The sequence below is a fragment of the Rattus norvegicus genome, chromosome 19, assembly GCF_036323735.1.
Source record: "Rattus norvegicus strain BN/NHsdMcwi chromosome 19, GRCr8, whole genome shotgun sequence".
Classification (NCBI taxonomy): domain Eukaryota; kingdom Metazoa; phylum Chordata; class Mammalia; order Rodentia; family Muridae; genus Rattus; species Rattus norvegicus.
The window spans coordinates 41,690,100-41,711,499 of NC_086037.1; the positions used below are offsets into that span (position 1 = coordinate 41,690,100).

Below are 21,400 nucleotides of genomic sequence, written 5' to 3' on the forward strand. Positions count from 1 at the left end.
GTCTGTTTTAATCTTTGCCTCTCTATTCCCTGCCAAGGGTATTCTTGTTCCCCTTTTAAAGAAGGAGTGAAGCATTCACATTTTGATCATCCGTCTTGAGTTTCATTTGTTCTAGGCATCTAGGGTAATTCAAGCATTTGGGCTAAAAAAAAAAGTGCACACATTATTCCTCCAGTAGAAACGATAGTTAAGAAATGAACGTTTGATGAATTAATTGTTCCATGTTCATTTTTCAGAGGAAAAAGTCGCAACTTCTCATGCACATTAGTCACGCAAGTTCTTTTGCGCCATCCATAAGATTCCTTCGAGCAAAGTTTCCTTTGTGCCTCATAAAGATGGGAAATAATCACTTCGCAGATTAGGAAATGTAGGGGAAAGTGCTGCTGTCACGCCCGCGGTGGAGGAGTCTCCGAAAGCTCTGAGCAAAGTTTCAGGCCGCTTCCATAGGGACCACGTAGGCGCTGGGCTGGGAGTGGCAGCCGGCAGCCGTTGCTAGGGAAACCGTCCGGCGTCTGGCTCGCTGGTCCGCAGGCCCCTTCTTCCGCACCAGTGATAGGCTGAGAGCGAGCCAATCCGAAGACGACGAAGAGGCGGGGCGCAGAGCCAGGAGACACCCCGCCCCCTCAGCCTCCGTGCGGACTTCCGGGTCGCGGCGTTCGCTGGGAGCGCTCCGCGTAGAGCGTCGTTTCCGTTGCCGGTGTTTGCAGCTGGGGGAAACCGAGGCAGTGCCAGCTTCCCCCTAGTTCTTCCGCTTCTGTGAGGTGGCTGCTGTTTTATTTTTCTCTCACCCCGAGTTGCTGGCGTGCGGTTGCGCCAGCCTCGCAGTCTTCCCGCGGATAGTCCGCAGGGTGCCGAGGCCGTCGGGGCTTTGTGCAGTGTTCCCGCGCGCGAGAGGGGCGGGACGGCGCGGTGCCCTCGGGGCTCGCACTCGGTTTCCCGAGGCCCTGGGGCCCGGCGGGACGGCCTGCGGGCGCCTGGCAGTTCTGCCGCCTTGGTCCCGACAAGCGCCGAAGGGATGACTCATTTTAAAGACCCTGATCTGCGCGTCCCGCACCGACCCCCGGTGCCCTGCCCTGCGGGGATTTCGAATTTGACAGCTCCCTCGGCCGGGCGCAGAGAGGGTGTGTCTGCGAATCCCAGGACTGGAAGGCAGGGGAGGAGGGCTTTCTTTTCGGTCCCCCTCATCCCTCCTCCCCTTCGTTTAGCACTCGAAGAGTTTTCTTTTAAGATCCAGTTATATCAAGTGTATAGGTTTTGTGGGTTTAAAAGAAAAAAAAAAAAAACTCTTGGTGTCTCTGCCCTTCACCTACTGACTGGAAAAATCAAATTGGTCGGGATGCCATCTGCTCGGCTTCCAACCTGTAGGCTTCAGTTTGTAAGCCACTTGTAGTGTTTTCATTTGTTAGAGTCAGCTGACTGGGACAGCTGGGCACGCTCTCAACCAAGGCTAAGAAGAGCTCTTTCTTTGGGAAACCACATCTGATGTGTGATAGATTTGAAATTGTTGCTTGGTTGGTCCTTTTATTCTTGAACTTCTTTGTTCCAAGTTTCAAGGGATGAAAAGCGGAAGTAGGAATCCAAAATATTAAATATAATTATTTGGCAAAAATGTAAGGTGGTTATTCTTTTAATCGATTAAATAATTTGGCCAGTTTTTTTTTTTTTTGCTCCTTTTTTACTTTTTAAAAAAAGTGACCATTTAGCAAAGAGATAAATTGACCATTTGGCTAATCATTATTTAAACTGTTGTATGTTATTTCTTTGCCTAATAGATTAAAGAGTCACAAAATAGACACAGTTGAATAATGGATTTCATTATAATTTGGGGAGTTGGATCAACCTAATTTACTTTTCAGTTTTACCATTCCAGTTTGAGACCACTAAGCTTGCGTTTTTATATCCTTTTTTTTTTTTCCAGGAAAACATGTTCCTTTCTTTGTGGGAGTTTTTCTATGGACACTTTTTCCGATTTTGGATGAAATGGGTTTTACGACAAATGACTGGAAAGTGTGAATTGCAGCGAATTTTTGACACCTATGGAGGTGCACAGAGGACCTACAGAATAGGTAATGTCCTTCAAAATCAAAAAATTCAAGATTAATTGAAACATAATTGTCTATTTACCCCATGGTAGTTTGATTTGAGCGAGTCACTGCAACTGAATTTATTAAACTTTGTAGTCTTTGAGTTCTTTTCATTCTACTATTGACTATTGAATCAAATATCAAATAATTGTATATAAAAAGAAACTTCATAGAACATCTCATATGTACCCAAAGAATGAGCCTCTTGAATTTTTAAAAAACGTATCAATTATTATTCAGATTGTATTTGCAGTTGTTAACTAGAAAATTATTCTCTCTTCCATTTGAGATTTTTGCACAGATGTATGAGGTAAAGATTGAAGAGTCAGTTATCTGGTTTCCTACTTTGAGGCCTCATTAATCAGTCTTCTCACTTCTCACCCTTATTTCTGAATGGGCAGACTGCTCATTGGTACTAGGAAAGATTTCTAGAACCTGCCTGGTCCAGGCTCACAGTGATAGCCACATGGTTCTGAGTACTTGAAGTATGGAGTTGTGTTGTGCTGTGCTGTACCATACCCACTGGATTTCAAAGACTTTATATGAAAAAACGTAAAGATATATGATAATTGTATTTGTAATACATTGAAGCGATAATATTTTTGTGTTAAGTTATAACAATAAAAATTGCATGCGTTTCTTTTTAATTTAATATAGCTGGGGAAATGTTTATGGTATACATGGGGCTCAGTTTGGCTTGCATTATATTTCTGCCAAATAACAATTTTTCAATGTTTAATTGAAAATATTGTTCTGAATTCAAACTCAGATGGTTGAGAAATGTGGTTTCAAGTTACTTTAGGCATGGTAGGAGACATGGGCAGGGCCACAGCTCATGATGCTGTGTTAAGTAGAAAATCAAGAATTAACCAGCTCCTATTTTGTGTTGATCAAAATGCCTTGAATGAGGAATGGATGCCTTTAGGGCCAAGGGAGTGAGGTGTGGACGGCAGACCCTGTACCCAGGATTGTTGGAAGAATGGTAGAGCATCTTGTGGCCTCTGGTTGGATGAAGTATAATGCACAATTCTTGACGCACACACACCCCTGCATACACACCTGCTCAGAAGAACCAAGTGCCTCTTGACGCAGACCTGTGCAGTCTGTGTTGGTTGGCACTTTACAGTATGAGGAAAGAGCATATTCAAAGCTTTACTTTGAGGCAAAAGCCGTTTTCTTACAATTCTCAAAAGGAGAGTAGTATTCTTAATATACCAGAAACATTTTTTTTAACAGACCAATACAAATGCTGTTCTTCTTGGGTCAGAAACCAGGAATATAGAGGCTGTTTGCCTGATAAGAGGAGAGTTGGCCAGACAGTCTCTGTTGCTTTGTTCTTGTGCTGGTCACTTGCTTAGGCTGACGATGAAGAGAGTGGAGTGGAGAATATAGTCTGCAGATGAATTTCTGATATTTGAGCAGTGGCAAACACCCCCACTCTGGCGGTCTACACAGAAACAACATTCTGGGAAAGTTAGAGTGCCACTGGCTTGGTACCACATTTGGGGAAAGATGGTTCTACCTTCTCTGTCTTGTAAGATTTTGAGATGATTGTTGTGTTGTTCATGTGGAAATTGCACCTTAAACTGAAGAAATGATTTATCACTGCTATTATATTTTTGCTACTTGATTTTGGGTAATTCAGAAAATGTGTTCAAGTGGTAACTTTTTTTTTTTAATTTCAGAAAATTCCTTGACATATTCCAAGAGTAAGGTAAGGGCACATTAAAGTGCTAATTCTAGAAAACTTAACCTAAATGTATTTTTTTCTTTAAAAGGAACACTTTGATTTTAGGATTATGTTTACTGCCTTTGCTATAAGAAACCGAGTTACATTTTCTCATTTTAGAACTTGTAATTCTGTTTTCAAAGTACTTTGTGTGTTTTGATGGATAGAAGAGTATTTGAACTCTGCGCCTTGTTCAGAGGTGTGTTATTATAGACGGGGATCTTGCCTGTTTATTCTGCAGCAGCTGTGGTAGCTTTGGGGACCAGCGTGGTAAGAAAGCCTTTCTGAAGACTGTGTCCACAGGGAAGGTTGTGTGAGAGAAGAGCCAAGCAAGCGTTGATCCAAAGCGAGTCCTAGCATGCACTACATAGCAGTCAGCATTTGCTGAATTAGAAACAAGCGCAAATCTGCAGGAGCCTCAAGCAGTGTTATTGTGTGGTCATGTAAAGGCCTCTATCTAGTTGGTGTCACTGTAGGTCACAGGTGCGGGATTCGGTGGGCAGCTCTTGATGTTAAGTGGGAAACCAAGAACTAACCAGCTAGAATTGACTGTAAGGTCACAGTGTTGTCTGTGTAAGAATTACTGGTATCTATTATTGTATGACATTTTCAGTTTAGTTATCTGTCTGCACATCTGTATTTTAATATCCATATTATGTCTGCACTCGGTCATAATGCAAAATAGGATTCACAATGGAGACCGTGGACATAATTTGGTCGCTAGTGTTGATGAGAGTAGCTGACTCACACCGGGGTCAGAAGGGTGTTGGACTGGGCAAGCTGACACAATTCGTTCTGAAGAGCAGTATCTATAGAGGGAGGGTGCTTGTTATCTTGGGTACAGTCCTTCATTTGTGAGTTATCTATGTGAGACTGACTCGCATCCACACAATGGACACTGGGCAGGGTATAGAGTTACCTTTGTTCAGAATCCTAAACTGTAGTTTGTTTTCTTCATGAGAATACGGCATCCGAAGCTTCGAAAGCTTCTGCCCTAATTCTTGTCTAATTGAACACATGTGTGGTACCTGCTACTGCACTGTAGCGGGCCGCTCCCCACAGCAGCCTTGTGATTGTAGGGACCTGCCTGGACACGTTTTATTTCAGAGCTGTTACAGCAGGTCTCAAACTCAGGAGCCCCAGATTCTCTGGAAGCTTGGTAGAGTGTAGACACTGGGTTCCACCCCAGAGGTCCTGCTTCTGTTTCTGACGTGTTGGTTCCCCAGTGATGCTTGTTTTCTGTAGGTCAGGGCCGTGCTTGGAGGGACAGCCCTGTGTTCTGACTGTTCTACTCTCTCTGTAAGAAGCCATGTTTTCTCCACACAGACTGACTGATGTAAATCAAGTTGTGTTTCTTTGTGTCATAAATCTGGGGATATTTGAGAACGAATTGTCCTCTGACAGGTGCTTTCTAGTGGCCTGGGAACTATATTGTAAAAGTGTTACAGTTCCTTATACCACACCCACAGACCCAGCACTTATATGTCCTCTCCAATGCTTTGAAACCTGCCTGCACACTGTCAGTGCTGCCCCCAGAGCACCCCCAGCCCCTGGTTGCTCTCTGTTGCGTCTAGCATTGCTCTTGTCCTGTGCTGCTGCTCTAAACCAGAGTGCCACCAGCCATCAGGCCTGTGTGCCACTAGGGCCAGAGTGTTCGTTCTCCCTGCTAAAAGTTTGTCACATCACCTCCAGTTTCATCCCGTTCTGATCTCATGAGCTCCCGGAGCATTCTCTACTTAGAAACGTAAGCGCGCCCCCCATCCTTTTGCCTTCTTTCTTTTACAGTATTTTACTTCTTTATTTCTCCATTCTCTCCTGCCCCAAAGAAACAGCACAAAGCATAGTGTCTGTCACTTATGTCCATGTCCCCAGAGCCTGCCCCAACTCTGGCAAGTGACAGTACTCTGAGTGTAAAGAAAACATAGATGAGTGGCGGGAAGCCCTGGCCCCTTCTCCACAGGAGCGTGTGGTACCTGCCCCTTTCCTAGTTCTGGTGGAGAAGGGACAGAATCTGAACTCAGCACCCACACATCAGCGGAATGAGGACAGGCTGGAGCAGCGTCTGTGGTCTCAGAATTTATTAGTGGGATTTTATATGTGGTAAAATTAAGCTAAATGTAAGTAGTACAGGGGATCAGATTTGGTAAAATTTCAACAAGGATTGGGTGACTACTGTGTGTTCAGATTCTACCAGGGTTTTCAGTACTTGTAGAAGTAGTAAATTGATGATGGGTCGTTATCAGTAGGAGACAAAGAGTGATACAGAGAAGGAGGGACTGAACATGACTCAGAGCAGTGGCCTCAACCTTCCCAGTGCTGTGTACTCTTCATGTGCTGACCCCCAACCATGACATCACTTCATTGCGACTTCATAACTGTAATGTCACTACCGTGAATCATAATGTAAATATCTGATGTGCAGGGTATCTGATAATGCCACCGCTGTAAAAGGGTTGTTTGACCCTAATGAGTACTGACCCACAAGTTGAGAACTACTGGTTACAGTGTTTTGGGACTCAACAAGAGTGGATTAAGTTAACAGAAAACAATATGCTAATTTTTCAATTATTTAGTAGCTATTTAAAAATCTCACTTGAAAGGTTAATATTAAAGTTGTATTCTTATGATGTCGCCATTAAAAAAGGCAATTACTGATGGGTTTTGTTACTCTATAAAGAGAATAACTACCAGTGCCTGAGACGAAGTTAGATCATAGCTGCCTTGTTGTCTTGAAGCCTAGAATTGAAGCGACTTTGTCAATACATAGAGGTGGGCTGTCAATTTAAACATGCAAGTCGTGCATATCATTCTGGTGTTGTGGTATTTCCATTGAGAATCTCTGTATTTTATTACATGAAAAGAAGTCTGGAAATATTTTTGATTTTATTACTTCCTGTGTGTTTGACTTTGTGCAAGTTGTTTGTCCCTCATCAATACCTGTGTGGTGATTTTAAGAAGGCAACATAAGAGAATGCATGTTGATAATATTGGTGATAATGTATTAAGCCAGTAAACACTGTGAGGATTTGAGAGAGAGCACCCGTGAGACCTCGTACATATTTAAACACTTTGCACTTCCGATGGATGCTATGCTTGCTTATCCCTGGCAGCAATCTCAGAGTGTGGCTGTGTTGGCTTGTAGGCTCTTGGACAGTTGAAATTCCTTCTTTGTTGGTTAAAAATTAAGTCTCCTTTCCTCAGTTACAGACTAGGAACTATTTATAACTTACGTCCAATGGATGCTAAAATGTGAAAGTCTGTGGTATCTGGACTATAAATATTGCAGTAACCCCAGTGGGTCAGAGAGGAATTTGATGGGAAATAGACAAAGAATATTGACCTGGAAACACAACATATCAACATTTGCTTAGCTCACTAAAGCAGATTTTAAAAGCCTGAACCAGTTGAAGGTACGATCTGTTTGTACCTTTAGAAACCTGAAAAGAAACTGAGCCCAAAGTAAGCTGAAGAAGTTATAACGCAGAAAAATCAAAGAATTAGTAAAATAGACAAACGTAGACATTGCACCAAACTCAGAAGCCCATACTTTAAAAAGACTAGTGATGTCAGTAACCTCCAGCCACTGATGAATTAGGAGAGAAAGCCAAGAGTCCCAGTCTGAAGAAAGGTAGAGCGTAAGTGAGCAGCCTCAGGATAGTAAACCCTGAAGCTCATGGGAAATGGGAAAGTAGTTTATCCATTAATATGAAAATAAAAGAATCTAGGTTGCCACATATTCAAGAAAAGAAATAAAATCTCTAAAATATTTGCAAAACTCTCCAGCATTGGCCTAATTAATCCTCTTTTAAAAGATGTTCGAACTGTTGTATTTCTGAGTGTTGGCCTGTATGCATGTCTGCGCTCTGTGTACATATCTGGTGCCCATGAGGTAAGAAGAGGGCACCGACTGGTAGGTGGTGAGCTGTCAGGTAGGTCCTCTGCAGAAGAAGCCAGTGCTCTGTGCCATTGAGCCTCTCTCCAGCCTGGCTTTAATTCTTACCAAACACTCGTGGAAGAAGGAACTGTCAGCAGAAAGTCCTGGGAAATAGAGGGAAGACACCCACCCCTCCTTTTGAGTGTACACTAAAACCAAAGACATAAACGTACAACTTAGTGTCCATTATGAATGTGATATAAGAGTTCTTATAGAACAACTGATCCCAGTAACACATAGAAAGGATAATATATTCTGATTAAATACAGAGAGTATAATTTATTACCACAGTAACTAGTCAGAAAACTATGGTCATTTTGATAGATACTGGGAATTCTGCTCATGATTAAAATCTTTCCCGACTAGAAAAGCAAAAACTCCCTCAGTCCATTAAAGACTGCCAGCAGACAATGTGTAGCTGGCATCACAGGAAACATTCAGCATTGAAGGTTTTGCCGCATGTAGTTGAGAGCATGACAGAGATGTTTAGTTTCTCTGCTTCTGTGCAGCATTGTGCTGAAGTCCTGGGCTACAGTCAGCAAGAAAACAAAACAAAACAAAACCCTGAGACATAGTTGGCCAGAAAGAGCTATGCGTATTATCAGAGATGCAGCCTGAGAACATAGACGAGACGACACTGGGTCCTTGGAGGCTGCTGCTGTGTGTTCTTGAGTGAGCTGAAATACTCGGCAGCAGTATTCTGTCTGTAGTCGCAATGCACTGTGGATCATCAAAGAGCAGTGCCTCCTGCCACAGCAGCCAGAAGTGCGAAACGTCCAGGGAGTTTTAGTTCAGTCCTAAAACCTATGGAGAAATGTTTTTTTGGGGGAAAAAGCCTATATTCATCAATTAAAAGACTCAGTGTTGCTAAATATGAATTCCAAATTTGACCTATGAATTTGTGAAGTTTTAATCAAAATCTCATTGAATATGTTGGAAGACATTGACAAGTTCAGTCTGCAAACTTTTGCAGAAGTAAGAGTGGCCTGTGGTAGCTCAAATGGTTGTAGAAGAGGGCCATAGTCAGCATGGGCTCCTAAACAGATAGAAGATGTCATCAGACAGACCAGAAACAGACTGCATGGAAACATCACCTGAATTCTGGCACAGGAGACTGCAGGAAGGGAAGCTGCCAGCACTGAATGCTGGAGAACTGGATGTGGCAGGGATAGCAGGGTGGGGCTTGGTGAGGAGGTTGCACAAAAAGACAGCTCTTGGAGCCTGTTGCTACTCCTCTTTTTAAATTATTTTAAAAATGTTAACTTTTTTTTTTTTTTGGACAATTTCACAGTTATGTAGTGTTCTGCAGTTGTATTCTCCCTCCTACCCACTCTGCCTCCTGTATATGCTGGCCTCCTTCCCAACCCTCCCCACTTTCATGACTCCATTACCTATTTGGTTAGCTACATGTGCTTTTCTGAGTGTGGTCGGAGGTTTTTAGAAAACCACAAATACTTATACGATTCCAGCTTTGGGGGAGATCTGAAGTAAGTGTGATTTTTTTTTTCATTTTAATATCTTCTTTGTAAAATTGCTTAAATGTCTTAAAACAGACTTCTATATCAGCCCTTGGAGACTTCTCTCATTCCACTGTATCTCCATAACTAGGTCCTACAGAATGCAACACGAGTTGCCGAGAGCGACCTGGACAGGTGCATAGTGGACATCATGAAGGAAAAGAAGATCTGCCCCGAGAAGGACAGCAGGTGTGCTGCTCCCTCTGTGACTAATGTCGCCTGCTGTGCAGAGCTCTGCACAGTTGGGCTGTGGCGGGGAAGGCTTGTGGAGGAGACAGCCCAGCTCTGTCATCCCCTGAGCATTGAGGCCCAGACTGCTGATAACTGCACAGGGCTGCAGCCACAGGGCCAGGCCTTCCCACTCAGTCCCTGAGGTTAAATAGCCGGCAGCTGGTCTTCCTGCCCTTCAGAGTCTGGTGTCTATGTGCTGTTCAGGTCAGACCCTCCCATGTCCCTCCAGTGTGTGTCACACGTTCTGCCGAGTCCTTACAGTGTTTTCTGTCCCTCATGAACAGGCTGCTCTGGCCATCTGTAAGCCGTGAACTCTTGTTCTACAAGAGCCACCAAGTAGCTGGCTAGACACACACAGATGACTAGACGTCTTCTGTGTTAGAATAAGTGACATTAGTTGATACATAAGTAAGGGAGGTGAAGAGTGGCTTTGGGGAAGACAGCAGTTAGGAAATGAATTCTTGAGGTAAGAGGCCACAACCCCAGCAGGAGTTGGTGCTGTGCAATTGGTCTGAAGGGCATGTCATAGACAAGGTGAGGCTTGAAGGTCTTCCAGACTGTTGATGGATTGGGATTTGTCATGCCCTGGCTTGGGAACTAAAGATTCGTGTGCTTCACTATGGTAGAGTCACTATAAACAGCATGTCGGCCAGGGAGAGCAGGCTACTGTACCCGGGGAGACTGGGATAACTCATCCTGGGTTGTTTGGGATACACTTCAAGTTATTAGAGATGCTGCAAAGTGACAGTAAAGAATTGGGGATGTGTGGACATCTCAGAAAATGTGATGAATAAGTTCTAATAATGGAGCTCTTGTAATGCTCTTGAGTTAAGTCAGAAGTGACAAACCACTTCCTACGTAGATGTGTGACACGCCCTCCCCCAGGCCTCGATTTATTTTATAAAGAGGTCTGACTTAAACTAATAATTTTATCCTCAGTTTTCAAATCTGCATGAGGACATGCTTACTGCAGATCACTGGCTATAGACAGCTCTACCATGACGTAGAAAATGTGAGGAAAAAGCCCTACGATTCTGCCAATGCACAGCATGAGAAGCTGCTCCTCAAGGTAAGGCTGCCTCGGTTCAGGGAGCGAGCTTCTGCTGTGAGAGCTGCGCACTCTTCCGGCTCCTTCAGTTGGAAAAGACTGTTGGCCAGCAGCTCTTACTTGATAAGCATCTTTAAAAATACAGGAGCTCTCGGACTCAAAGCATGGACACCCAGGCCTCGGAGCCTCTGTTTATCTAATTTGCTTGTGGAGACTTGGCTTTCTTTCAGCAGCACTGAAGCTGTGAAGTGCATGTCCGTTTGTTCAGGACTGTGTCTCTTCTGGGACCAGCCCAGCATGAGTTGGCAAATACTGCCATGGTAAGAAAGAAGAGGGGGAGAGAGCACCTTTTGCCTCCTGCTTCTGTTGTGTAAGTGTGCGAGCGTGGTAGGAGCACCCATCTCTACAGGTTGAGGCTTAGAGAAATTGCTAGACTGTCCAGGGTAGGCCTTCACTGGAGGAAAAGGATTCCCGGCCCAGGGGAGGTGGGGGACTTGCACTAGAGCCAGGAGGGTGCTGCCTCCTGCCCATCCTCTGCTACAATTCACACTCTGGAGGAGGAGTAAAGGTGTGACTTCAAACTTTTCTTTCATTCTCTCACACTCTTTTCTCTCTTTCCATTCTGCTCCTCTCTCCCTCCTCCCCCTTGTCCTCTCTCTCAGTCCTCTCTGGTCTCCCTCCTCACCATCTTCATAAAGTACCGGTTTCCGGATGACATTTCATGCATCCTTAGTTCTGGTTGTCTCTCCCTACGTGTCCCTCCTCTCTGCTGCCTCCCTGCTCATACTTTCCTCCCCCTCGGCTTTATCTCAGGTGAACCCACTTATCCTTGAAGCACAAGCGTGTATTGCACTTGGAGGTAGTACTCGATATGACCCAGTGTTCTATGGAAAGTCTCCTGGGACATCTGTGTAAGATAAAATGCTTAAAACTGCCAAAGTGAGGCTGCAGAGGTGGCTCAGAACTGCAGAGTGCTTACTGCCATTGCACAGGACTTGGGTTCAATTCCTAGCACCATTTGTAGCTCCAGTGCCAGGAGCTGTTATGTGGACTGAGCTCATATTTGAGTGACTTAGAGCACGTAGGCTCACAGTCTTCATCCACCTTAGCTGCCAAGCCTTCTGTTAAACCTGCTGTCAGGAAGGAGTAAGACATATGTCCCAGTGCCCAGTCCAGGGACCTTTGTCCTGGCTGTCCACCACGAAACTCAGCTCTGGTGGTAGAATGGTGGCGACTGGAGCACACCGCTGAAGTCTTGCTGGGAAGAGAGCTGTGGAGTTGAAGTTGTTTGAGTATAAGCAAAGACGTGTTCAGCAGCTCTTGTCAGGGTCTAATCTTTAGATCTGAACTTCACCTTAACCTTATGAAATCAGTGTCTCCAGGCTGCAGCCCATGATGGATATTAAACCTTGAGTATTAAAAGCTGAATATGATGGGATGTTTCTGTAATCCCAGAATTTTGGAGATTGAGGCAGGAGGATGGGAATTCAAAACTCCTCTGGGCTGCATAACAAGACCCAATCTCCAGAAACAAAGAAGCAAACAAATGAATGAAAACTGAGGAGTTGGGGCTGGGGATTTAGCTCAGTGGTAGAGCGCTTGCCTAGCAAGCGCAAGGCCCTGGGTTTGGTCCCCAGCTCCGAAAAAAAGAAAAAAGAAAAGAAAAAAACAAAAAAAAAAAAAAAGAAAGAAAGAAAGAAACTGAGGAGTGGTTCTCCACTGCAGCCCACACATCTGAAGCCTTAGTGCTCTGGTCACATTCCTCATCAGTAAGCTCCTGGGCTGCTCATAAGAGAGTGGGCAAGATAAAGCCCAGTCTAATAACTGGAGCTAGCTTGAGGCCAGACACAAGGAAGGCCATAGTGTTGACATCTTGTTAGGGAACAGGACACCCTCACTCCACAGTGCCCACTGTGGTGACGAGATGGGGAGGAGCACACATTTCTGTTTTGCAAAGCTTTTCAGTTTTTTATTCAGTATGTACAAGTATGTTTTAGATCTTGAAAATGACCAATTTTTCTTAATTATTTTTCATTGACTGGTTTATTACTACCTAACAAAGGGAAAGATTGTTAATCAAAATTTCTTACCTGATAACAACTTCAGTGGTAAAGATTATATTTATTTAAAATCAAATCATCTTTTTTCTCTTAAAAATGAAAATTTATGAAATAATCGCACACACCCATTTCTTGTGTTATATTAATATTATTCCATGGTCCCTCCTCAGAATTAATTTCTCTTTATTTCTTTCCCTCCCACCTCCCTCTCTTTTCTTTTTATTAAAGATTAACCATCCAGCATTACAGCATAGCCTATTCAAGCTGAATATGGGTCCATTGACCTGACTGTTCTTCTCAAACAATATATATGCATACACACACACACACACACACACACACACACACACACACACACACACATTAGTAAACACAGGTCATTGCTCTAGATTTCTGTAGTGTTTTTTAAAAATGATTCTTCACAACAGCCATTCTGGTTGGAATAGATATACTGTGTTTTGAATACAGTCCTTGTTGGTCTTAGAATCTGCATATAAAAATTGTTGAACTTCAAGTATTCAATTATGAATTAGATAAACTAAGAAAAGGAGAATGTCCCAATAAGCCAAGAACATTACTATTATTTGTAACACAAAAGCGTATTTGTGCAGCTTTGGAGTCTTCTGATGCCAACGAAAAAGTTGAAGGCCCGGATCTCCAAGCAGTGGGCAGACATTGGTTTCCAAGGCGATGATCCCAAAACAGACTTCAGAGGCATGGGCATACTCGGACTGATCAATCTTGTGTAAGTGGCGACAAATTATCTTTTCCTTGACTGAACAAAATTCTGCAATTGCTTCCTGTTAACTCGATAAGTTTTCTTAGGTATAATGTGCATGTTTGCTAGTGTGCTGGCAACATTCAAAGACCTGTGTGTGTGTGTGTGTGTGTGTGTGTGTGCTTACTAGTATTTCCAGTGCCTTTCCCTTCTTCTGTCTTTCCGGCCTTACTTCTGACATCTGCTTAAGAGTCATGAACACCTCTTTCTAGTTTTGCCTTCTTGTTTCCACTGTGCAAGCTCTGATTCCATTTGGGGAAACAACCAGGTTAGGTGACATCTCCTAACTACCCCTGGCTGTTGACCTGAACCACCACGTGTCATGCTGTAACAACTTGCCTCTTTCCCTTAGTGCTTAGGCTCTGTGCATGCGATCCCAGATATGCCATAAAGATCACAACTGATAGTCAGCACTATTCTAGTAAGGGACTGGAAGGTGAGTTCTTAAACCAGTGGTTCTCAGCTTGTGGACTGTGACCGCTTTGGGGGCGGCATATCAGATGTTTACATTATGATTCACAACAGTAGTAAAATTGTGGTTATGAAGTAGCAGGGAAACACTTTTATGGTTGGTGTCGAAGCATTAGGAAGGTTGAGAACCACTCTGCTGTATAGATGTGCAGGTATACAGACTGTAGTGTTTATCTGTAGACTGTGGCTTACAGACTGTAACTAGTGTTGAGAATGGATGCCAGTAATTTCTATGGATACTTCTTAATGTGAAAACAATCTGAACTGAAGTAAACTAAGTTAATACTGAGGAAATGTTTAGGTCATGTGGATAAAGCCGTGGGAGGAGGGATGCGCCATAATGAGATTTCAAGACCTACATTGTTCACATCATAGATGCATGTATGTTTTGGCAATGCCTAAAGCTGTATGAGTTTTATGTAGTTCTGCTTCCTGAAGATAAATCACACAGTAATCTTTAATGAACTTAAGACTTCCCTGCCTCCACCGGAAGAGAATCCTACTGAGCCTGGAGTTTAAGTAACTTAACAGAGTCTGACTCTAGACTGTGCTGTGGGGCCTTGGTAGACCTCTAATGACGTACAGTTTCTTCACTATGTGTAGAGCATAGGCTGATGTGAAGGTGGCCAGGACCCACATCTATCAGTCATGGCTTGCTGGTCAGCGCCTGTCAGCTGTGTGTTCCAAGTGCACACTCCAGCCTGGCAGACAGGACAGACAGTGAAGGAGGGCGGCCCAGCAGCTGCACTTTTATTGGACAGGATGAGAGGTCGCAGATTTCAAAACTCGGGACTTTCTTCATTTGTAAGCAAATAGGACGTCCCTTTGTAGGCGACGATCTCCCTGCTGACATAGTCTTGCCAAGAGACAGTCTGTGCTCCTTATTTAATAGGCCTGATTCTTTAGGATTAAATTTGGACTCAGGTTCCTTTCTGAGCATCGAGGTGGCTTGAGGCGGAGTGGCTGTAGCAGCAAGGGCCATCGGTCAGACAGTGGCGGTTGCCTGCTCTGCGTCCGGCGGACATTTCACTTCCTCGTTTTCCTTGAACTTGTTTAGGTATTTCAGCGAGAACTACACCAGCGAAGCACATCAGATCCTCTCCCGCTCAAATCACCCCAAGTTAGGGTAAGCTGGGCAAACATTTAAAAAGCTAGACTCTTGAAGTGAAAAGGACTATGTATTTCAAAATGTATCCTAAAATGATATCATTTTAATGATTGTAACTGCAGAAAGAATAATATAAACTATTTTAAAGAAAAGTGATCATAAATGTTCTATTTCCAAAGTAAATTTTATCACATGTTGTAGTTTATAAAACAAAGATAGGGGCTCATATTTTTTTTTTCAGGAATATTTAAAAGTAGAAGGAGAAAGTAACAATGAAATAGGAAAATGAGAGTTAGCTTTGAGAATGGTAAAGGAAAGGCTAACTGAGCCCTTGTTATTAGCTTTATAAATAATCACTAGGACAATAAAGCTCGGTGTGTGTGGGTGTCCCTTCCCTTAGTGTTCTTTTTTTTTTTTTTCTTTTTTTTTTTTTCTTTTTTTCGGAGCTGGGGACTGAACTCAGGGCCTTGCGCACCACTGAGCTAAATCCCCAACCCCTCCCTTAGTGTTCTTAAATGTCGCATGGTCAGAACTTTTATTTTTACTTCTTAGCTTCTGTTCAGAAAATTAACAGCCTTCAAAAAACAAGCACTTTGATCTTCCTGACTGAGTTTAGCGAGGTCACTGCAAAGGGAGTCCTGTGAGAAGCACAGTAGAGACAGTTTGGGGGACTCTAGTAAGCTCTGCACACACTGTAAGCCTCTGTTCCAAGCCATCGGCTAGCTGTGTAACTGGCGGTGTTTGTGACGTAGGTATTCTTATGCAATAGTTGGGATCAATCTCACCGAGATGGCTTACAGCTTATTGAAGAGCGAGGCGCTGAAGCTTCATCTCTACAACTTCGTCCCTGGGGTACCCACAATGGAGCACTTTCACCAGTTCTACTGTGAGTATCGGGCTCAGAGCCAGACCCGCCTCAGAGCACTGCGGACTCCCAACAAGGCAGAGTATAGAGCTTTTACCCTAATGCCTGTGAGGTACAGAGCTGGCGTTTGTCATTTTATTGCTTAAGATCCTTGCTGTCGGGAGAATAGCGGAAGATGATCTCTCGTGTACTCTCAGCACTTCTTTCATATTTGAGTCAGATTGTCTGGCTTGCAGGCCAAGCGGCCTCATCCCTGGCCCCAGATGCACGTGTACTTTCTAAAGATGGTCTAAATAGATAATTACTCCTGTGGACAATGTGTGTATGCTTTTTACTTCCAGGTTACCTTGTCTATGAATTTGACAAGTTTTGGCTTGAAGAAGAGCCAGAAAGCATTATGTACTTCAACTTGTACAGAGAGAAGTTTCACGAGAGGATCAAAGGACTCTTGATGGATTGCAATGCTGTGCTCACTCTGAAAACATGAACACCACTTATCTTCTCTTTCTACCACCTTTTGCACACAAAACAGAATTTATATGTTATTATAGAAATTATCTGATTAACTACACTCATATAATTTCCTACAAAAATACTTCAGAAACTCTATTTAAGGAAGCTAGAGGACAATCAGTGTGTGTTTACATTCGTTTATACCCTGTTCTCCAAAGAGCCACACCGTCCAGAGCCACGCCAACTACAGTTTGGAGCTTGGGTCTAGCCTCTTAGTTTCAAAAGTATAAATCAGGTATATTTATATTTAGCCAACTGATCAAAATGTGCACAAGTCTGTTCTCATTTTGTGTGCTGTGCTCCCGTGCTGGTGTCATTTAAGACCTCTGCAGGGTCCCTGTTCACTCTGGAAGTGGCTTCTGAATGCTCTTGGTCTTTTATCTCTAGGCAAATCAGCACGGGGTATCGTCTGAGGCTTTCTTTGTGTCTCTAGCTCTTGTCAAGAAGTCCTATCCTTAGAGCAGAGAGAGCGAGGCTCTGTCAGGGAGGGTGAACAATCATGGCGTCCTTTGATTTCTCCGGTGCCTGACTAGCAGAAATGAGAGGATGGCGGTGCTGGTGACTAGCAGCTTCTGTAGAAGTAGCCCACGTTGGAGGTCTTATTTTAAGGACTCTAGGCATTTACTCCAGTCCAGTATTTTCTTTTATCAGCTGTAGAAGGAACCTTCCTCAGAGCCCCACTGGAGGCCTGTGTGTTTAGAAAGGAGGTGCCTCTGCTGGGAAAATCTTGATTGCATTTGAAACATAGCTTCTTTTTCGATTAAACTCTCTTTGAAACACAAGAAGAAAACTTAGAGCTTTTTAGACATCTGTTCCCGATCATTGGTGTATTTGACTTGCTGTTCTCTTTTGCTTACCCTTGCTTTGCCTCTGGTGTTTCTGGCTGATGTTGTAGGGACCGGGTTAGCAGCCTGTGGGGTGCTACCATAGCCCGGATCATGACTGTGCATTTTTGTATAGCTTTATTCTCCAAAATCTCAGGAGGGCAGCAAGTACTGTGGAGGGTTATACGTGAGGAGATTCTGATGGGGCGGTACCCTCTTGGCATGTGTTAAGAGATTTATTCCCAGAGCCAAACTAAAAGAGCTTAAAGACTGGATGAGAAACACTGCTGAGTTCCGTGGAAACCAGTTTATGACATCATAGTTTAACCTAATACATGGTGATGTTTTGCACATCTTTTAATATCAGGTATGTAATGACTAGCTTGTGTGATAGAGGGAAGTTTGCTGCTTTCCCACAATTGTTCGTGTCTTCTGACAAGCCTGTCTTCACACTTGTCAGAGAGTGAGAGAGCGAGGGAGCACGGGACGGGTGTCCTTAGGAGAGCCACAGCTGTTGTGTTGTGTAGGCTGCATTGCAGAGCATGGGTTCAAACTGTTTCCTTAAGGAATATGAAACTTTATTTTTAAGTAGGTTTGCTTTATAATACTAGAAAGGATTTAACTTTTCAGTATTATAGGAATTTAATAATTGATTTCTTATAGGGGATTTGTCAACCCTGGTAACATAATTTCATTTTTAAAAAATCTTGTCGTCCAGGGTTTATGATATATTGTGTCGCCAGACCCTAACAAGGAGCACATGTTTACCGTTATTGTTCACTGTATTATAGTGTGAAGTCTTCCATGGACAGCAGCTGTATTTGTCTGTAACTTTTGTGCTAAAAGTACTTGTGCATGTATGTTAATCTTTCAGCAGCCAGATCTTGGACTGATTTAACTCTTTATCAGCATATGTAATAAAACGACTACTTGAAGTATGAAAGAGGAAATAATAATTAATAATAATAAGTAATTATTTCCTGACAGAAAATAACTCTATAATGATGTGAAGAACATATTATCATAGTTAGGTTAATGTCACAGTCTTTAAATCCTCCTTTGTACATTACAGATATTGTTTGTTTGGTTTTTTTTTTGTTAGAATTATCATTAGCCATTTCATATAATTATATAGTGAACTGATCTGTAAGCCAATTCCAGCTTCAAAGTTCTGCTATTCTGGAAGCTTGACTGTCACTAGTTGTACACGAGAATTTAACAGGAAGCCCCAGACTGATGGGCTAGGTGTATGCAGGAAAGGAACAGCACAGTCAGTTCCCCTTACTTGCAGCAGACATCAGAACTTCATGCAGTTTTAAAGCCCATGTTTAGATGCTCACCTGTGTCTAGAACTATTAAAATTACAATGTAGCAAATTGGTAGTAATGGCATTGAGTAGCAAGAAAGTTATGTTACTTTTAGATTAAATAAAATAGAATCAATGTGGAGATGAATTCTTGTATATGTGAAGGTGAAGAAATTTTACCGGTGACAAGAGTAGCATAAAATATATAAACACAACATTTAGCAGTTCAAATGCTCTGAAAGACAATCTTTTTAAAAATGGGAGACACTTAGTTATCTCACAGAACCTAGACCAGGCTCTTTGTAAATAAATGTAACAGTACAGCTAGGTATAAAAATGATTTTAAACTGGCACCGTTTACAGTTCAAAAATCAAATTTTTTTTCTTAAAAATTTCTATCCTGTTTTTTCCTTCTATTGTAGAGCTACTAGGATTTGTATTATTTTTCTATGAAAATGTATGCAAAAAAAAGACTAAAGAGTCTTCCCTCAGTGTTGGCTATCATATCATTCTGTCCATTGAGAATATTCAGTGAAAGGGATTTTGATTAAAAGTTTTGCTCAAAGAAAAACGATTACTTGGGTGTGAAAAGCAGCTCTTCGTTTCTGCAGCAGAAGGGTATCAGCCAAATAAAAGATGGAGTTTGCCCGGGAGGGTGGGAGTTTATTCTTGTGCTCATAACTGGGGACCAGCAGCTGCGTCCTCAGAATAGGTGCTCTACTCTAACCCAGGAAGGGCGGTGCTTCTGGGGAGGCTTTGTCATGTTCACATGTGAGTAGCCTCTCCACACAAGCAGCTGTTAAATGAAGATGAGGGGACTTGTTAACACTCTGAGGAAAATCATGATGTGTATTTTTGGTTTTTTCTGTCTCCAGTTTTTTGATGAGATAAAATTTTTAAATGTAATGTAGGTAGGACCCAACGACCACATTGACTTTGGTAGGGTAGTTCTGTGTTTTGTTAAAGTACTGACCAATATTTAAGCTGTAGTGTTCCCTGGAGGGAAAGTACCCGTTGGTAACTTTGTCTATTTTGCATCAAGCATTTGAGTTTCATGTAAAAGCAGTAGTGTGAAATGTGATGTCCTTTTGTTTGTAATGTTAAGTGAGAGAATAAAATCACAGCTGAAACTGTTGTAAGCCTTTCCATGGATGCTTGGGCTGCCGTTGTGTCCTCCACCCCTATTTAAGTCATTTGAATTCTGGAAACAATACTTAAATTACAGGTAAGTTGTGAGACTCTTTTTTTTTTTTTAATTTTTATTTATCTAATGTATATTACAGATGGTTGTGAGCCACCATGTGGTTGCTGGGATTTGAACTCAGAACCTCTGGAAGAGCAATCAGTACTCTTAACCACTGAGCCATCTCTCCAGATCCCAAGTTGTGAGACTCTTAAGTCACCTTGTAATTGTATAAGGTGTTACTGACTGAGAGTAAGTGGCTCTGAGACCAAAAGTATACTTCGTTTTACAAGAAGCCACCATTTCACCTGAACTCACCGCATTCCACCCAGTTTTCACCAAGGGTAGAAGTGATTCATGCTGCTCATCATTTTCTTACACTGTCCTCGTTCTATTTACATACTAATACTCGATTTTTTCAGTTTCGTGGCATTCCAGTGTGTGTGTGTAATTGACTTCATTTGTTACTGCCACAGGGGAAACAGGATGAAGCAAATAAACAAAGTAACATGTTTTCTGTTTGTGATCCAAGATACTGTAAGGTTTGGGATTCCTTCAGAAGCCAACCTGAACAAAGGCTTTTTGCAGCCCCGTGGAAGGTGATCCCAGCAGACACTAACAGGCCCTGGGAGGCTGAGGAAAGCTGAAAGGGTCTTCTATTAAGCAGAAATGCCACTGTATGCCATCGTATGTCACACTGGAGTGTGACGGCCAGTGGCATTTTACCCAAGAGTTGGCAGGAATGAGGAACCGACATAGCATCCCAGTTCCTCACCGCTCAAAGCTGTGCACATGAGTGTACTTCACCCCGCACTCAGGTGCAGTGCACAGGCAGGCAGTGATGACTCCAGAGGGGAAGACCCTAAGAAGTGAGATGCTCACATAACAAGAAGTCAGGTCTTAGCACGCCGGAATGGGAAGAGCGGCCAGAGCAGTGTCGGGAGAGACGTTAAAGCACCCACCACAAAATTCTCCTGTTGTTAACAAGCGAGGAATGGTGGCGATGGCGTTGGGTGTGGCTATTCCTCTTTTTCATGCACTACTGGAGTGATCCCTGGCATTGAGAAGGTGGAACATGAAAGGGTGGGCTGGGGCAGGTAATTAGGTCCTAGGAGATCCCCATTTATGAAAATATTAGTGCTGGTCTGGAAGGAAGGTCTATATCTCTCTGAAGATGGGCTACTATAAAAAGAACAAACATCTCCTTTCCCTGAGACATAAAGGAGACTCTGCTCTCCCTAGGGTAGGGCCCTGAGCAGGTGTTAAATGTTAAAATCACTATTTGTGTTACTATTAAGGTCTTAGGTCTTTGCCCGGAGCTTGCTATCTGGGGCTCATTTTCCCATGAGTAAGCAAAAATGCTGAAGGATGAGACAATGGGATTCTGATCAGCAGGCATCCTTTGGACTCCTCCTTGCTTTCCACAGTAGCTGGATAACCCTTGTGTAAATGTTAGCTGTTTTGAAAACTCCATGAACGCCTTGTCAGAAATACACAAAGAAAGGCCCTGATTGTTCCAGTTCCTGAAGATACAGCCTGTCATGAATGTTTCAAACCATCCACCTGTGCCAGAGGTTTTACTCTCAGAAGCCTTGGTGAACTCTAGACAACCTTGTAGTGAGCATTGGAGTTTGGGCTTCTTTAAAAAAAACACAGAAATCATTTAAGAATATGTTTTTGTTTTAATTGCAGATATGGGATATGGGGTTACTTCAGACTGTCCACAGCAGCTGACTATAATTTTCCTCG

General features: G+C 42.9%; 1 protein-coding gene across 4 annotated transcripts; it reads left to right on the plus strand.

Annotated features, from left to right (window-relative positions):
• Positions 1-613: 613 nt before the first annotated feature.
• On the plus strand, positions 614-20,095 carry Elmod2 (ELMO domain containing 2). Of its 4 annotated transcripts, none has more exons than XM_006255303.5 (9): positions 614-761; positions 1,919-2,066; positions 3,770-3,798; positions 9,356-9,453; positions 10,435-10,564; positions 13,215-13,348; positions 14,910-14,978; positions 15,730-15,846; positions 16,167-19,602. In XM_006255303.5, the coding sequence occupies exons 2-9, from the start codon at positions 1,925-1,927 to the stop codon at positions 16,180-16,182; spliced, it is 735 nt and encodes a 244-aa protein (XP_006255365.1). In that variant the 5' UTR covers positions 614-761; positions 1,919-1,924; the 3' UTR covers positions 16,183-19,602.
• Positions 20,096-21,400: the final 1,305 nt, after the last annotated feature.

Coding starts and splice junctions, on each gene's coding strand:
- Elmod2 (XM_006255302.5), top strand. CDS start 1,925: ATGTTCCTTTCTTTGTGGGAGTTTTTCTATGGACACTTTTTCCGATTT. Junction 9,454..10,434: donor TGCCCCGAGAAGGACAGCAG/GTGTGCTGCTCC, acceptor TTTTATCCTCAG/TTTTCAAATCTGCATGAGGA. Junction 13,349..14,909: donor CTCGGACTGATCAATCTTGT/GTAAGTGGCGAC, acceptor GAACTTGTTTAG/GTATTTCAGCGAGAACTACA.